The 16555-nt window shown below is 40.7% G+C and overlaps 1 protein-coding gene across 1 annotated transcript; it reads left to right on the forward strand.

Annotated features, from left to right (window-relative positions):
• The first annotated feature begins 830 nt into the window (after nt 1-830).
• Nucleotides 831-16548, forward strand: tmc7 (transmembrane channel like 7). The gene is made up of 16 exons (XM_079667461.1): nt 831-1012; nt 2062-2326; nt 2448-2596; nt 3172-3327; nt 3403-3488; nt 3577-3722; nt 3806-3953; nt 5580-5762; nt 5972-6117; nt 6479-6593; nt 7211-7308; nt 12119-12302; nt 12391-12521; nt 14999-15154; nt 15248-15326; nt 15451-16548. Exons 1-16 carry the CDS (start codon nt 997-999, stop codon nt 15631-15633), a joined length of 2241 nt encoding a protein of 746 aa, XP_079523587.1. The 5' UTR covers nt 831-996; the 3' UTR covers nt 15634-16548.
• The last annotated feature ends 7 nt before the right edge of the window (nt 16549-16555 follow it).

The raw sequence follows: 16555 nt of genomic DNA on the forward strand, positions 1-16555 counted from the left end.
AATTCATTTTCCTCTTTTATAAATAACATACATTTACATATAGATGAGGGATTGAAACTATTAACAAAGATTCCATTTAATGTAAATATATATATATATATATATATATATATATATATATATATATATTTAAACCAGTAATAAAAACACTGAATGAAACAGGAACATATACAATAACATGCCATTTAAATACAATACATTTACAGTCAGTAGTGGATGTCTCTAAGTACTTTTTCTCAAGTGCAATTTTGAGGTATGTATACTTTAATTGAGTATTTCCGTTTTCTGCTACTTTATACTTGCACTCAAAGGGAAATATTGTACTTTTTACTACACTACATTTATTTGAAAGTTGTAGTTAAGTAATATGTTTGTACAATATAATGATATATGAAAAAGTAAATTATTGTGAGTATATAAGTATAGTAGCCTATACTGTATTGTATACACACACACACACACACACACACACACACACACACACACACACACACACACACACACACACACACACACACACACACACACATTTATAGAGTAGCACAAAACTCAGAATATCCTAAATATGTTCTGCATTGACAAATTACAACATTGGAAAACATATTATGTATATTTGTTAGTGATAAAAAAAAACAGGTTAATAATCAGTAATAATAATAACATTTTAAAAGAGCCATTCTGCACAATGAGTAGGCCTACTACTCATAATACGTCTATACTTCTACTGTAACATTTTGACCTCAGGACTTTTACTTGTAATGGAGTATTTAAAACCATAATATTTCTACGTTTACTCAAGTAAAGTATCTGAGTACTTTTTGCCCCACTGATTCCAGTGAGTGCGCTCCGGGCTGCTCCTGTATCCACATCCAGGAAGTGGTCTCTGGGAAGTCTGACAGCGGAGTCAACTCCAACTCCCAGTTGACTAACTCTGCTCGGTTAATTGTTAGCTAATATTATCCAACAAATAGCTATTGTTATTCGGAGAAGGAAACAATGGAGGTCGACTCAGGTAAACAGGAAGTTAATGCTATACTTGTATCTGCAGCTATCCCTACTGATAAGTGAGCTGGGTCTATTTAAACATACCGCAGCATTAGCTACAAAGCTAGTAACGCTAGCCTCAAACTTAGGTCAAAGAATCGCTAACAACAGGCTAACACCTATGACAGGTTAGCTGATGTATTGTTAAAGGGTTTTTGGAATAAGTTATGGACTTTTCAAGTATTGTTTGGTTTCGTCTGACTCTCTTTACCAAAACTACGTTGTTTGCATGTATTGCTGAGTCTGCTTCTTGGGTAGGCATTCTCTGAAGCTGGATAAGCAGAACAAGGGAGGAAAATACCTAACTCCAGTGTTAGTTGCTGGAGAAAATGCAACACCTTGTCTCAATATTAATGTTTTCACTTATAAACAGGCATAAGCTACAATCTTGTACTGAATCAAACATATTGATTTGGTTTTATAGATACCCTGCATGTCATTTCTAACATTTGGAGATTTTTTATTTTCTTACGAAATTATAACATCCTCATGTGATTTGATAGAAGTGGTAGTAGTTTTTCACAGCATTGATTACACTGACACATAACCCAGGTAAATTCGATCCCACTGAAGTTTATATGGATACAATATAACATTGTAAGAGAATAAAAATAAAGAATCCACAAACTACCTCCTCAACAACATATCCATTTAACATAATGTTTGTATTAATAACTATTGTCATCGAGAAATGTACTTATGGCAGGTTCAAGTATCATTAAAGGCATGGGATTACCCATTGCTGTTGACATGGATAGGTCATTATTGTGACGAATGGGACTATCCTGATTTTGAGCAATATTAGTAACACTGCTGCTTTATCAATGGATTTATAATGCCCACAAATATGTTTTGCAGCATTGTTTTTTTCTCTTGGAGCAATCAGCATCAGTCACTAAATGATTTTAATTCAATCCAGTGATGAAAGAATATTTATTTTCAAAATCTTGCAGCCTTATATCATAACCATTATCCAAAGTAATAACTCTGCAATCATATTATGTCCACCTTTCCAAGTGTTCTACACTGATCGTAGTGGAAGGGTCAGCAGTAACCCACTGTTGGACCAGCTCCCCAGCTACCAGTCCCTGCTGTACCGCAGGAAGTCGTCTACGGCTGGCACCAAGCGAAGGAGCAGCTCCCGAGGGCGCATCGGCTCCTCTGGCAGTGGGAAATGGGGCGTGGGCACCATCAGCAGGCGTGAGGAGAAACAGAAGAATCAGACGGAGGAGAGACCCATCAGGGAACTCCCCAGGACCATGGCCGAGAAACGGAGAGACAAGTAGGAGAAATATCACTCTAGTCTACACTGTCTCTACACGCTGTTTTGAAAGTGTTTACATTCTTATTTTACTGGCTATGTTTAAAGGGTATTATGTAGCAACAATGTGTTTCACTCTTAGCACACAGCGCTTGGAGGAAGATCGAGAGCTCAGCAGTTTGAAACAGTTGGAGCACAGCACCCGCCGGCATCTGAGGAGGCTGAGGGACGATGTTCACCAGTGGCTGGGCTCCCTGAAGCTCTGGAGGGGCGACATCCACCTCATAGAGGGTGAGGCATGAAATATGAGCTCATATTACCTTACATTTCATCAAGCTGACACTTTTATCCAAAGCTACTTACATTAGTGCAACTAAGAAGATACAAATTCAGAACATGCAGGATCTGCATATTTCATAAAGTTCATTCTTACATACAGATTTAAAAGCCATATTGTAATAACAAAGGATAAAACCAGCTTCTTTCCGACCAAAGCTTAAGAAAGCTCGGGGTGACTATCCTAATAGATGTTCTGGTGAATCTGATCCAAACTGATTTAAATCAACTCTGTTTTGCATGTGTGTCAAACTTAATGACAGACTTTTAGAGATGAATTCTAACAAAAGAGGATGATTTAAAACCAACACAGCTGACAGCACCTTCCAAATACTCAGGGCAATATTATGTTTTAGAAACAAAATAAAATTGAAAACTGTAAAAACATCTTTTTGGCAGCTCTCAGATGAATTGTCCTTTGACTTTTATTAATTTCCTCTCATGATGGCCAACATGTTAACATACTATTGCACACAGAAAATGGACCAATTTTGTTTTGATAATTGAATCCTCTCCACTTGTTCTCCCAGGGATGTTCGGCACAGGGATCCTGTCGTACTTCTCCTTCCTGCGCTTCCTGGTCATGCTCAACTTGATCATCTTTGTGCTCATGTTCAGCTTCGTCATGTTACCCATCATCATAGCTCCTAACGTTTCGGGGAATATCACCTACAACCTGAATTTAGGTGAGAGGACACTTTCAACGTTTAGATTAAAACAAGGCAGGCATTAGTCTTATACTTTCCTGTTTTTTGCTACAGGAAGTGAGTGCAGTGTATATCCCAGCAGCGCTCGGCGAGGGCTGGTCATCTTTCATGAGCACATTACAGATCTGCTGTCTGGAGGAGTAAGTCATTACACTTCACATGTACAAGTCCCCCGGAAGAAAAAGGGATGTGTTGTTTTCTCACCTTTCTTTTGTGCTTTATCAACAGGGCTTTCTGGAACAGACTTATCTTTTCTACGGCTACTACAAAGCGGACAAAATCCACTTTTCTAATTCCACTTACAATTTGCCGCTGGCCTACCTGTTGGTCACCATAGCCTACCTGTTCTTCAGTCTCATCTGGATTGTTAAAAGGTACTGAAAATTAAATAAATAAACATGTGGAGTTAGTTTGAGTCTCTGGAAGTGATGTTCACTTTGGATTACTTTTCTTCAAGGTCTGCCACAGGATTTAAACGTAACCTGATTCAGGATGAGGATCGTTTCCAGAGTTTCTGCAACAAGATTTTCGCCGGCTGGGACTTCTGCATCACCAACGAGAACGCAGTGCGGCTCAAGAGGAGCAGTCTGCTCTACGAGCTCAGGGTGATTCTTCCAACTGTTCATCATTTTAGTTGAACTTGTTTTATTATTGTGCAGCTGGCCGGCTTTGTTGTGATTGGTCAACCGCTTATAGATCTCCCGCCCCTTAGCCTATCACATACAATTTGTTGGAGCGCCAGCAAATAAAGGTGTGAGTGTTACATAGTGAAGTTACTATGTTACAGAAGTAAACAAAGGAGTCCAATGGAGGCGTTTCAGGCAGGGGGTGAGTGTGTGGGAGAGAAACTCCCTCTGGAGGGGACACAGGGATTTTAGCTTTTACAGTCCATTTACATGCACAATAACCTACAATATATACCACACTACAGGAAAGGGAAAAATGCAAAATAACAAACATAATCGGACCCCTTTAAACATGAACTGAGACATAACATAAGGGCATCTGCAGTGGTGTAGTGGGGATTTTTGTACTGGGGGAACGCTATTTTAATTGGCTCCAAACAATGCCACACAAGTGCGTGCGTGCGCACGCACGCAGTGCACTCACAACACGGGCAGACAGGTCCACAGAAACTACCGGTATGCTTAATCCTACTCTAGTTACTGTACTGCAAAAAGCAGACGGCGCTGCGCTCAACACACACACAGACTCAAAACCATGGACACACTGGCACATAAGTTACATAAACAATTTATAGGCCTAAGTTGCATAAGCTACAGTATTGCAGCTAAGCATCTCTCTCTCTCTCAATCTCTCTCTCAATCTCTCTCTCTCTCTCTCTCTCTCTCTCTCTCTCTCTAACTCATAACAAACAAACAAAATTCCCAAAGTTGTCCTGAAATGTACTTATTAAATAAACGAAACGAATAATATAGCCTACTTATGCAAACAACATTGAATCTGGACTCGAAATTATTCTGATTAGGCTCTTCTGATGATGTACTAGTAGCAGCTTCACTTGTAGCTTCGGTGCTGCTAGCCTCTTTCTTCTTGTGAATGATATTCTTTTTAGAAAGAAGTCAAGTAAAAAAAGTTTGCCTGCCATTATAGAGCTTTTTCGTTAGCGTTCTTGAGGGAAAGAGCTGCCGCAAAATCGGGCTCGCCGTGGGTGTGTCAGTGACACACCCCCAGCTCGCCGCGGGGTCACGAGCGTGATGACGAATCATATATTTTTTAAGGAAATCGTTTTTAGTTTTTATTATAATTACTGTGAAATGTATTATGTTTTTATCTTTATTACAACAAATGCACACTTGCAACTGATAACACTGGCAATGATTTTATATTTATTAGACTATTGAAAAAAAGATCATGCTCCAAATAAGTGGGGGTACGGCATCCAGAAAAACTTAAGAGACCACTGCAGCATTATCAGTTTCTCTGGTTGTACTATTTATAGGTATGTGTTTGAGTAAAATGAATGTTTTTTTATTTTATTCTATAAACTACTGACAAGTATAACTAAGATATCTGACTCTTCAGGATGTCTTATCGTCTAGTGCCTTTCACCAAATTGATATTCAACTTTGGATGGATGCTGCTGCAGACACTTTTAGTTTATAACATAGTGTATTTAGTTTGATTAATACATTGTTGCAAATGTTTATTCTATCTATCCGCTGAATGTTTGCCAGCCTTTAAAATGTCTTATTCTGTTCTATCCTCAGACAGATTTGGAGGAGGAGAGGATCAAACAGAAAATAGCAGATCGAACCCGCAAACAGAGGTGCCGGATTTACCTCATCCGCCTCATCCTCAACCTTTTCGTCATCGGCGTGCTGATGGGTTGCTTCTACAGCATTTACCTAGCCACCATCTTCTCCCAGGAAGTCCAGATTGATAATAAAAAGGTAACGGAATCCGACCACCACTCCAAACATTTGTTATCCTCCTGTCAAAATGTCTGCATGTTGCTACTTAACCAACTGTTTTCTCTTTTCTCCTTGTTATCTAAAACATTTTGTAAAAGCTAAGCTCTTTCTTTCAAATTTGCGAGAAAAAGTTGATGACATTTAAATAAAATCTTTGATCTGATATCCTTCTCTGGCATTGGTTGCAGGAAAATTTCATCGTGGATCTCATCTATGAGTATCTCCCCTCAATTGTCATCACCTTGGCTAACTTCATCACCCCCCTCCTCTTCTCGGCTATAATCAATTACGAGGACTACTCGCCTGCCTTCGAGATCCGCTTCACTCTCATGAGGTACTGCAGACTTCCATTCATCTACTTTCTCATTTTTTCTCTTGATGGAGATGTTTGCCTGAAAAATAATTTTATAAGGAGACAAACACTATATTAAAGTGGCATATTTGCCTTTAAAAGGTGATGCAAAGATTCAATGCTTAGAGTAATGAGAGGATTGTGTTCAACTTGGGGGAAAATTAAACACTTTGGTGATTTGGAAAATAGTTTGTTCACCTCCTGAGTGTGTGTGTGACGTCTCCTTTTCAAACTGACTCATTGCGATGCATTTAGGAACATTTGTAGCTGTGTGGACATGTTTCTATTGTGAAACACTTACTCAGCTACGCTCCGTCATTCTTTCATTGTCCTTTCTCCCCAGGTGTGTCTTCATGCGGTTGACCAGCATCGGGGTTCTGCTCTTCTCTCTCTGGTCTCAGATCACTAAATGTGAAAATGAGCCCTGCCTCTGTGGCTATAACCACGTGCTTTACTCTGTGAGTCATTTCCCTTAATCCCAACACAACGAACAATGACTCTTTGGGAAAAAAACACGTTTTTATCTCTATGTCGACATGCAAACCTGTGGATCAAAGTTCTTTTTGCAACTATCAAAGGGGTTTTAAAGCTATTAAGATTCCATTTTAGTTTTAAAATAATTGATATTACTTTACATTTACATAAGCTCTTGATTGCTAAGTGATCACTTTATTTGGTAATTCTTTGGTCAATCATTTAGCTCTGTCCCTTGAGACTTTGCTTGAGAACTTGAGGTTCAAAGCTCCAATTGTACTAAGTTCAGAGGATGGACTTGTACCTAGAGAGGTGCCCTTAAACAAAGGCTCCTGACTGCTACACTGCTCCTCGGGCACTTCATATATATTGTAGCTTCCATCCCTTCCTAATACCAGGATGGGTAAAATCTAAATGTGAGTGGGTGCAGTGATAATGTGTGATGATACAAATTTCATTTTATTTGAATCCTCCATTTCAATTTTTAGTATAAACTCCATTCTTCTGTAACATATGGTGGTTGAAACTGAACTGATACTGGGATGTGTCTGAGAGGATTCCTTCCAATCTTCTTGATTTGTGCCTCTGTTTCTGTCCACAGTGTTGGGAGACCCGCATTGGACAGGAGATGTACAAACTCACCATCTTTGACTTCATCATCATTTTTGCAGTCACCGTCTTTGTGGAGTTTCCCAGAAAGTAAGTCCTCATCAATAAAGACAAAACATCTTTTTTTTATTCTTAAATAAAACTGTTATTCTAGTTTTGTTGACACAATACAATACAAAGTGGCTTTATTGGCATGACCACATATTACACTATATTACATATTACATACATATTACACATATTACATATTAGACTATCTCCAGCAGTACAGTAATGCACTCAAAGCAGCCCAGTCTAATTAATACTCACAACTCATTCAGTCTGGCTCCAGCAACCCCAAGCGTCTGTTCTCCACCATCAGCAAACTTCTCAAACCCTGTGACAACGCCACCTCGTCCTTCACGACCGAACAGTGCAACTCCTTCCTTTCGTTTTTCCAAACCAAAATCAGCAACATTTACAGCAATCTGACACCCTCATCAGCACCCCCCACCTCCTCTCCTGGCTCCCCCCCTTCACCTCACAGCCCCTGTCCCACTTCTCCCCTGTGACCCCCATGCAACTGTCCCACTTCATGACTGGAATTAACTCCACCTGCACACTTGACCCAATGCCCTCCAAATTTGTTAAAGAGAGCCTCCCTGCCATCTCCCAGCTCATCGCCACCATCATTAACTCCTCCCTCAGATCTGGATCAGTTCCCCCCTCTCTCAAACTGGCTGCTGTCACACCCATTCTCAAAAGACCTGGACTCACACCTGACATCATGTCCAACTTCCGGCCCATCTCAAATCTCCCCTTTCTGTCAAAAATACTTGAACGTGTCATTGCCTCACAACTAAAATCCCACCTCAGCTCCAATAACCTCTTTGAGCCATTTCAATCCGGTTTCCGATCAAAACACAGCACAGAAACAGCTCTTCTGAAAATCACAAACGACCTCCTCCTCTCCTCTGACTCCGGCAACCTGAACATCCTCATCCTCCTCGACCTCACCGCAGCATTCGACACCATCAACCACACCATCCTGCTGTCCCTCCTCGAATCATCACTCAACATCACCGACACTGCACTCTCCTGGCTGAAATCCTACCTCACCGACAGACATCAGTTTATCAACATCAACAACTGCACCTCCTCCACTGCTCCTCTGTCCCAAGGCGTCTCCCAGGGTTCGGTGCTTGGCCCCCTCCTCTTCATCCTTTACATGCTCCCCCTTGGCAAAATAATTCGTCGCCACAACCTTCAATTTCCCTGCTACGCCGATGACATCCAACTTTATATCTCAACAAAAACCATCACCCCCACAACACACTCCACTCTCACGAACTGTCTCTCAGAAATAAAAGCATGGATGCAAACAAACTATCTCCAACTGAACAGTGCCAAATCAGACATCATCATCATCGGCCCCCCATCCCGTATCAAAGACATCTAGAATTTCAACTTCACCATTGACAGCCACACTCTATCTCCCCCCCTCACATCCGCAACCTCGGAGTCATTTTCGACAGTCAGCTCAGATTCAACCACCACATAAATCACATCACCAGGACCGCCTTTTTCCACCTCAAAAATATTGCCCGTCTCCGCCCATCACTCTCCTCCTCTGCTGCTGAAACCCTGATTCATGCATTCATCACTTCACGACTCGACTACTGCAATAGCATCCTCTATGGCAGTGTTTCCCAACCGGGGGTACGCGTACCCCTAGTGTTACATGGGTGGTCCCCAGGGGGTACGTGAAAAGATTTTGAAAAGTTAAAAAAAAAAAAAAAAATTGATTTTAGATTTTTTTTAATTAAAATGTTTACAGGAAAACTGTACCCAAATAATGAATAATGCATAATCTGTAATAATGTAACCAAAATTGGGGGCATTCAAATTAAGTAATAATTTGCTGGCTATATATCATTATTGGCGCGGCGTTCAGCTTCCCGCCGGACGGTCAGGTGTTACATCATCATCATCATCATTGTAGTGGCGCGCTGGTTTTCTTGCTAGCTAGCAAAATATCAACATCCTATCAAGTGAATGCGCTGGTGTTTATTGAGATCAACATTTCTGTTAACATAATCATTATGGATCAATGGCTGAGTCAAGCTGGTTCATCCAGAAACAACAGCACAGGTGATACTGCTGAATCAGGAGAATCCGTTCTCAAGAAAATGAAAACAGAGAAGGTGAAGAATCGTCAGTTTGGTGAACATTATGTGCTCTCCGGGTTTACGGTCACAAATACAGAGCCACCGCAGCCAATGTGTTTCATCTGTGGCGCCGTGCTTTCTAATAATAGCATGAAACCATCACATTTACATCGGCACCTTAGTACTAGACATCCCGCCTGTGTGGGCAAGCCTGCAGAGTTTTTCCACCAAAAGCTGGCTGAATTTAAGGGAAGGCAAGAAAAACTAAAGAAAGCGACATCGGTCTCAACCAAGGCCTTGGAGGCATCTTATGCCGTGTCGCTACTCGTTGCTAATTCGAAAAAGCCATTTACCATAGCCGAAGAGCTAATCTTGCCTGCTGCTATAATTCTCGCAGAAACCATGTTCGATAAGAAAGCAGCTGATGTCCTGAAGAAAGTGCCGTTGTCAAATAATACTGTGTGCCATCGGATCGACGACATGGGAATTGATATTATTGACCAAGTGGTGGAAAAATGTAAAGCGTCTGGTACGTTCGCTTTGCAGTTGGACGAATCAACGGATGTCAGTGGGGAAGCACAACTGATTGCGTTTGTGCGTTACAAAGACACTTTGGAGATGAACGAGCACATTCTGTTTTGCAAGAAACTCACGGGGAGAACTACCGGACAGGACGTTTTTAACGTTATTGACCATTTTTTCTCAACACAAGCTGGATTGGAAATCTTGCTCTCATGTGTGCACAGACGGCGCTGCGGCGATGACCGGCAGAGTAAATGGATTAATGGCCCACATAAAAAAGGTAAACCCTGACGTTACATGGACGCACTGCATGATTCACCGAGAAGCATTAGCTTGCAAGAGAATGAGTCCAGAGTTAAACGATGTTTTGAATGATGCCGTAAAAGTGATCAACTTCATACAGTCCAGGCCTTTGAATCATAGACTGTTTCAGTCACTTTGTGAAGACGGTGGGTCAGAACATAAAAAGCTCCTGCTTCACACTGACGTCCGCTGGTTATCCCGAGGGAAGACGTTACAGCGGCTGTTCGAGCTACGCAATGAAGTGAGGGCATTTCTGTCGGAGCACACACACCCACTTGTGGCTATGTTCGACGACGCTGACTGGGTAGCTCGGCTGGGATACCTCTCTGATATTTTCAGCAAACTCAACCAGCTGAATCTCTCTCTTCAAGGTAAAGACACAAATGTTCTTAGCTTGTATGACAAAGTGTGTGGATTCATGGAGAAGATCAAGCTCTGGCAGAGCAAATGTGAAAAAGGGGATACAAGTCTTTAAACAATGGCTATTATAATGTATATGATTAGTTATGATTGAATATGATTTAAGTGTCACATTAATTGTCGCATTGGGTCACACAGACAAAAATATCCTCCTCTTCTCTATCTCTCCTCGTCACTTCTCTCCTTCTTCCACTCCCAGGTTTCACCTTAGCTACACACACACACACTTCACACACACATACACACATATTTCACACACACACACACACACACACACACACACACACACACACACTATTAATATATCCTGGGGATCATCACGATTGATTGCGTAGTAGGGGGTACTTTAGGTTGGATTGAAATGCTTTGGGGGTACAGTAGTCAAAAAAGGTTGGGAACCACTGCTCTATGGCATACCATCCAACCTCCTCAATAAACTCCAACATATCCAGAACTCTGCTGCCCGCCTCCTCACCCACACCCGCTCCCGAGACCACATCACTCCCATCCTCCAGAACCTCCACTGGCTCCCCGTCCGTCAAAGAATCAACTTCAAAGTCCTCCTCATTACTTACAAAGCCCTCAACAACCAGGCCCCCCCTACAACACAGACCTGCTGCACCACCACACCCCTTCCCGCTGCCTCCGCTCATCAGAAGCCAACCTCCTATCCATCCCCACCCGCACCAATCACCGGACCTGGGGGGACAGAGCCTTCTCCTTCGCTGCCCCCTCCCTCTGGAACTCACTCCCACAACCCATCAGAGACTGCACCGACCTCACCACCTTCAAAAAACTCACAAAAACTCACCTCTTCAATCTGGCTTTTCATGTGTGATTGTTTTTGTATTATTTGACTTTAACTTTAACTATATATTTATTTGTTGTTCCTTTCTTCTTTTTTCTTCACTATTATCTGTAAAGCGTCTTCGAGCACCTGTAAAAGCGCTAACAAATTAAATCTATTATTATTATTATTATTATTATTATTATTACACATAGCATTGCCAAAGCATTCAACACAAGGCGTTATAACAGAGCAAAAACAAACACTAAACAAACATGCCACCAATAAATGTGGCACAACAGCAAAACACAAAACAAACTGTACATGCCAACAATAACGTGCAAAAAAAAAAGTGCGTGTGTGGTCACTCACTGCTCCTACCTTGAAGCAGGTAAATAAATATTCTGCGGCCAGACAGGTCTCTTTGAGCTCTCCTAACAGGATTGGAATTTTTTGGATTGTTTGTCATGTGGTGAAATTACGGATGTTTGTTTTTAAATTTGGAGAAATATTGTGTCCGGATTGGTTGGAGTTTTGTGCATTCTGTCAAACAGTCCAACTCTGTTTCCACGTTGTCTTCTTTGCACAGCTGGCGCAATATATGTGTATTTTATTCTTTGGCCTCCAAATGTCTTGAACACTTTTATGTTGAAGTCATTGTCATCCTTTCTTCTTTAGTCATTTTGAACCCGTTGTCCATGTGTTGCCCTGTGCTACCCAGGCTGATAGTGCAGCACTGTGACTGCGGCCTGGCGAAGTGGTTTGGCCAGCAGGAGTTTTCCATCCCTCAGAACGTGCTGGAGATCGTCTACGGTCAGACCATCTGCTGGATCGGCACATTCTACAGCCCGATGCTGCCTGCCATCTGCACGATAAAGTACTTCTTTATCTTCTATATTAAAAAGGTGATATTTCTTACTTTATTCCATGGATCATATTCAGAAGTTCTAGAAGTTTCCATTGTTTTCTGACATTTCTGATTCCTGTTTGAAGGTGTCTTTGATTAACAACTGCCGTCCAGCCACACGTCCGTTCCGAGCCTCAAGCTCTAACTTCTTCTTCCTGGTAGTGCTGCTGATAGGCCTGGCTCTGGCCTGCCTGCCCGTCTCTTTCAGTGTGGCACAGTAAGTAATGCATTGTTATTGACCAGTGTATCAACTACAGATTTACGATCGCTGCTGCATCGATCATTAATGTCCTCTGCTCTCGTGTTTCACCAACTGTGGGCCCTCTCCACGCCGAGCAGAGGAGAGACAGGGGAAGTGAAGCTAATGTTGTTACACAGAAAACCTTGGTAGTGAACAACAGGTTCTGTGTTTAGTGTGATTTACTGAGCTACACCAAAAAATATTCGGTTAAACCGATTGGTGAATCTGTTTAGCTCTGGAAGTGTAATCCCTGCTGCATTTTGATGTGAAGTGGGCAATATGCTGTCTGTGATATTTTAAATACTGTAATATTAGATATGTACGGAGCCCTGGAGGGTTCATAGAGAGAAAAATAAATAAAACGAGGCCACGTTTTATTAATTTGTGCGCACAAGATGTAATTCGTGGCCTCAATTTAAATAAAACGAGGCCACACTTTATTAATTTGTGCGCACGATATACTTTCTCGTGCGAACGAGAAAGTTACCAGTCTGCAGACTGTTATGTTTATGTGGGGAAATGGCAGTGCATACATTATTTGAGATATATTTCAAACTCGGACTTCATTTTAGGGACATTTCGCCCAGAGTTGTAGAGGTATTTGTTTAAGCACCGGATTCGCAAAACAGGAGAGTCTGTGAACCAGTCTGCCTTGATCTATGAATTCATGTCCGTGACTCTCACAGTATCTGCTCTGTGCGCGCAGAGAGCTGTGTCTTTTAAGCAGCGCCTTCACTGTGTTTATCTTTTGAACAGCTGAATAGAGATCGAGGCTGCTACGTTTTAAAAAAAAAAAAAAAAAAGTAAATTATTGTGAGTATATAAGTATAGTAGCCTATACTGTATTGTATACATGTATATACACACACACACACACACACACACACAAACACACACACACACACACACACACACACACACACACACACCGAACTGCCCGATTAGTCCCCCTAGTACTCGTTATATGAAGGAGATATCCGGTCACCAGGGTGCATGATGTGTAAATAACCCAATTTGTGTTCTGTGAAACTGAAAAGGATATTACATTGTTTTTGTTACTTTCGTTGCAGTTGTATATGTCATTTAGGTTAACTTCCTCTTTTATTTAGATGCTTTTATTTTGAAGGCGAGTTTACGCTTTTGACAGGAAGTTGTTTTTGCGATGGAAACGTGAAATGCTACATGATGTGTGTGTGTGTGTGTTTGTGCTCAGCTCGGCTCTGTGTGAGTGTGTGTGTTCGGTGTATGTGTGTGTCCGACACCGGCATTTGTTTTCAAATTACCATGAACAGTAATTTACACACGTCTGGCTAACTCCATATGTGTATTCCCAAGTGAAAGAAGTTTGTTTAACCTAATCTCGATGTAGGCTAGTGCTAAATGCTGTCGGAGTGCACCGGAACGAACGCCACTATCATAAAATCTTAAAACAAATGCCCACACACACACGCGCGCACACACACACACACACACACACACACACACACACACACACACACACACACACACACACACACACACACACACACACACACACACACACACACACACACACACACACACACACACACATAAACATACACACAAACATACACACACACGCCCTGGCGGCCGGACATCTTCATAAAACTAATAATATGGCGTAATAATCGGGCAGTTCGATGTGTCTAACCATAAGAAAGTTTCTCGTGCGAACGAGAAAGTAGATCGTGCGCACAAATTAATAAAGCGTGGACTCGTTTTATTTAAATTGAGGCCACGAATTACATCTTGCGCGCACAAATTAATAAAACGTGGCCTCGTTTTATTTATTTTTCTCTCTATGAACCCTCCAGGGCTCCTTAGATATGTGACTTTACCAGTTTATAATGGCTGCATTACAGTAAAGTGAGGTAGTTTTCTGAACTTTACGGACTGTTCTAGCTGTTCAATTATTTGCTTTTACCCATTATATTCATGTTACTAATGAATATTTATTATAATCTAAATGTTTTTTGAAAGAACGAATAGTCATCCCTACAATACCGTTGCATTATCGATATTGGGGTATCCGATCAGAAATATACTAATATTAGATTTTCTCCGTATTGCACAGCCGTCGTTTAAAAAATATCCTTTTACATTGCTTTTCATGGTAATTTAGGCCACTGATGATTAAGCATTGAAAGTGGCATTTCTTGTTTTTTCTTGTTTTTTTTAAGTGTCTGATTGACTCTTTTTTTTTTTATGTGTTATTACATTTAAGAGCACACTTTCAGTCTGTTTCATTATATATCATGTCTATACTTCTCTCTTGTATACTTGTGCATTTAAATGTAAAACATACATGTTGACATGATATATTGTCGTTCATCTCTTCTGCATTTTACTGACCTAAAGAATGCTAGCACAGCTCATTGCTGCCTCCATTTTGTTTGGCATACATCCTCATTCACTCTTCCTTTGTTGCACAGAATAAACTCTTCCCAGGCCTGTGGACCATTCGTTAATTACACCACCTCCTGGGAGGTGCTGCCAAATACAGTATCCGAGCTACCCCATGGAATCAAAACCCTCCTCTTCGCTCTCTCATCAGAGGCCTTCGCTGTCTCCTTCTTTGTTGTCACATGGTACGTGTTTCCATCAGCATTTGAACAGTTGTAACAAGTGTTCTTTACTCTTTATGGTTGAAGTTTAATCAACTTCCTGTTTTCCCCCAACAGTTTGATCATGTTTTATGTGATTGCACTAGCTGGAGCTCACAAGAGAGTTATTAACCAACTAAGGGAGCAGCTGGTAGTGGTAGGTTTTCTGCAAAATACATTTTATAATTCTATTTCACCATTCTGGTTTATTCTATCTCGCCATTTGTCATTTGAGTAATAACCATAATTGGACCTACTAACTGTGTCATTTTGTATCCCAGGAGGGCCGTGACAAACGTTTCCTGATCCAAAAGCTGTGCCAGGCCCAGAGGCTCTCTGCTATCAAATCCCCGGGGTCCAAATCCCAGCCCCGAAGCCCCAGCTATCACACCAGCTTCTCCAACAATTTCAATGAAAGTGTGTTCCTGGCACACTCACCTCCTGACTCCTCCACACATGTGTGACGCACTACCTGCTTATACAGACCAAAAACAACAAGACTGGACGGACTGGATTTGAAAACTGAATTAATATCTTCTATTTTTTATTATGAAAACACTACTTCGGAGCTTCTCTGGACCTGCTTACATTAATGTAGTGTGTTTTTGTGTGTTCTTTCGTTGATAATCTGATTATTATAAAACCCTTACGTGGATGCAATGTTCAAGTATTTTTAAAACAATATCATTTGTGGTGTTTTTAATCTGATGTATGTACTGTCATTTCTTCCTTCTGAGAAGGACTTGCATTATTATAACCACTGGAGTGTATGCACTTTAAATGTATTAACACTACTGTTTTCTTACTTTTTATAATTTGTGTGTTTACAAAACAGTGTGGGCATCGTCTGTCATCATCTACTGTTCATCATCAATAATGATTGTATATTAATGCAAAACACGACTACGTTTCAAACTGTAATCATTTTCATTTTACCATTACTGTCACATTTTTCATATTACATTTTATATATATATAGCAACAAAACAAACAAGCAAAAATATATACATTGAAGTACCAAAGGAGTATATATACTATATATTTTTATTTCAAGATACTTATATCTTGAAATATACAATTTAATGGATTAAAGTTAAGTTTACCCAAGGGCTGTGATAAACACTATTCTAAGACAAGCATATGTTTTACTTGCATAATTATCGCTGTCATTGGTTTTGAGTAAATCTTGATCTAACAAAAAAGGTCACTCGAAACTGTGAATTAGTTTTATAGCATGTTTTGGATGATGGGTGTCAGTGCTATATTACTAAAAATAAGGTTTATGTCTTTGGAATAAGTACTGTTTTTCTTTATTATGAAGCATTTGTAAATGACTGTGGTGACTGGAAAATAAATAAATTAAAAGTTATGTGAAATAATCTTCGT

The sequence above is a fragment of the Notothenia rossii genome (assembly GCF_949606895.1).
Source record: "Notothenia rossii genome assembly, chromosome: 1".
NCBI lineage: Eukaryota > Metazoa > Chordata > Actinopteri > Perciformes > Nototheniidae > Notothenia > Notothenia rossii.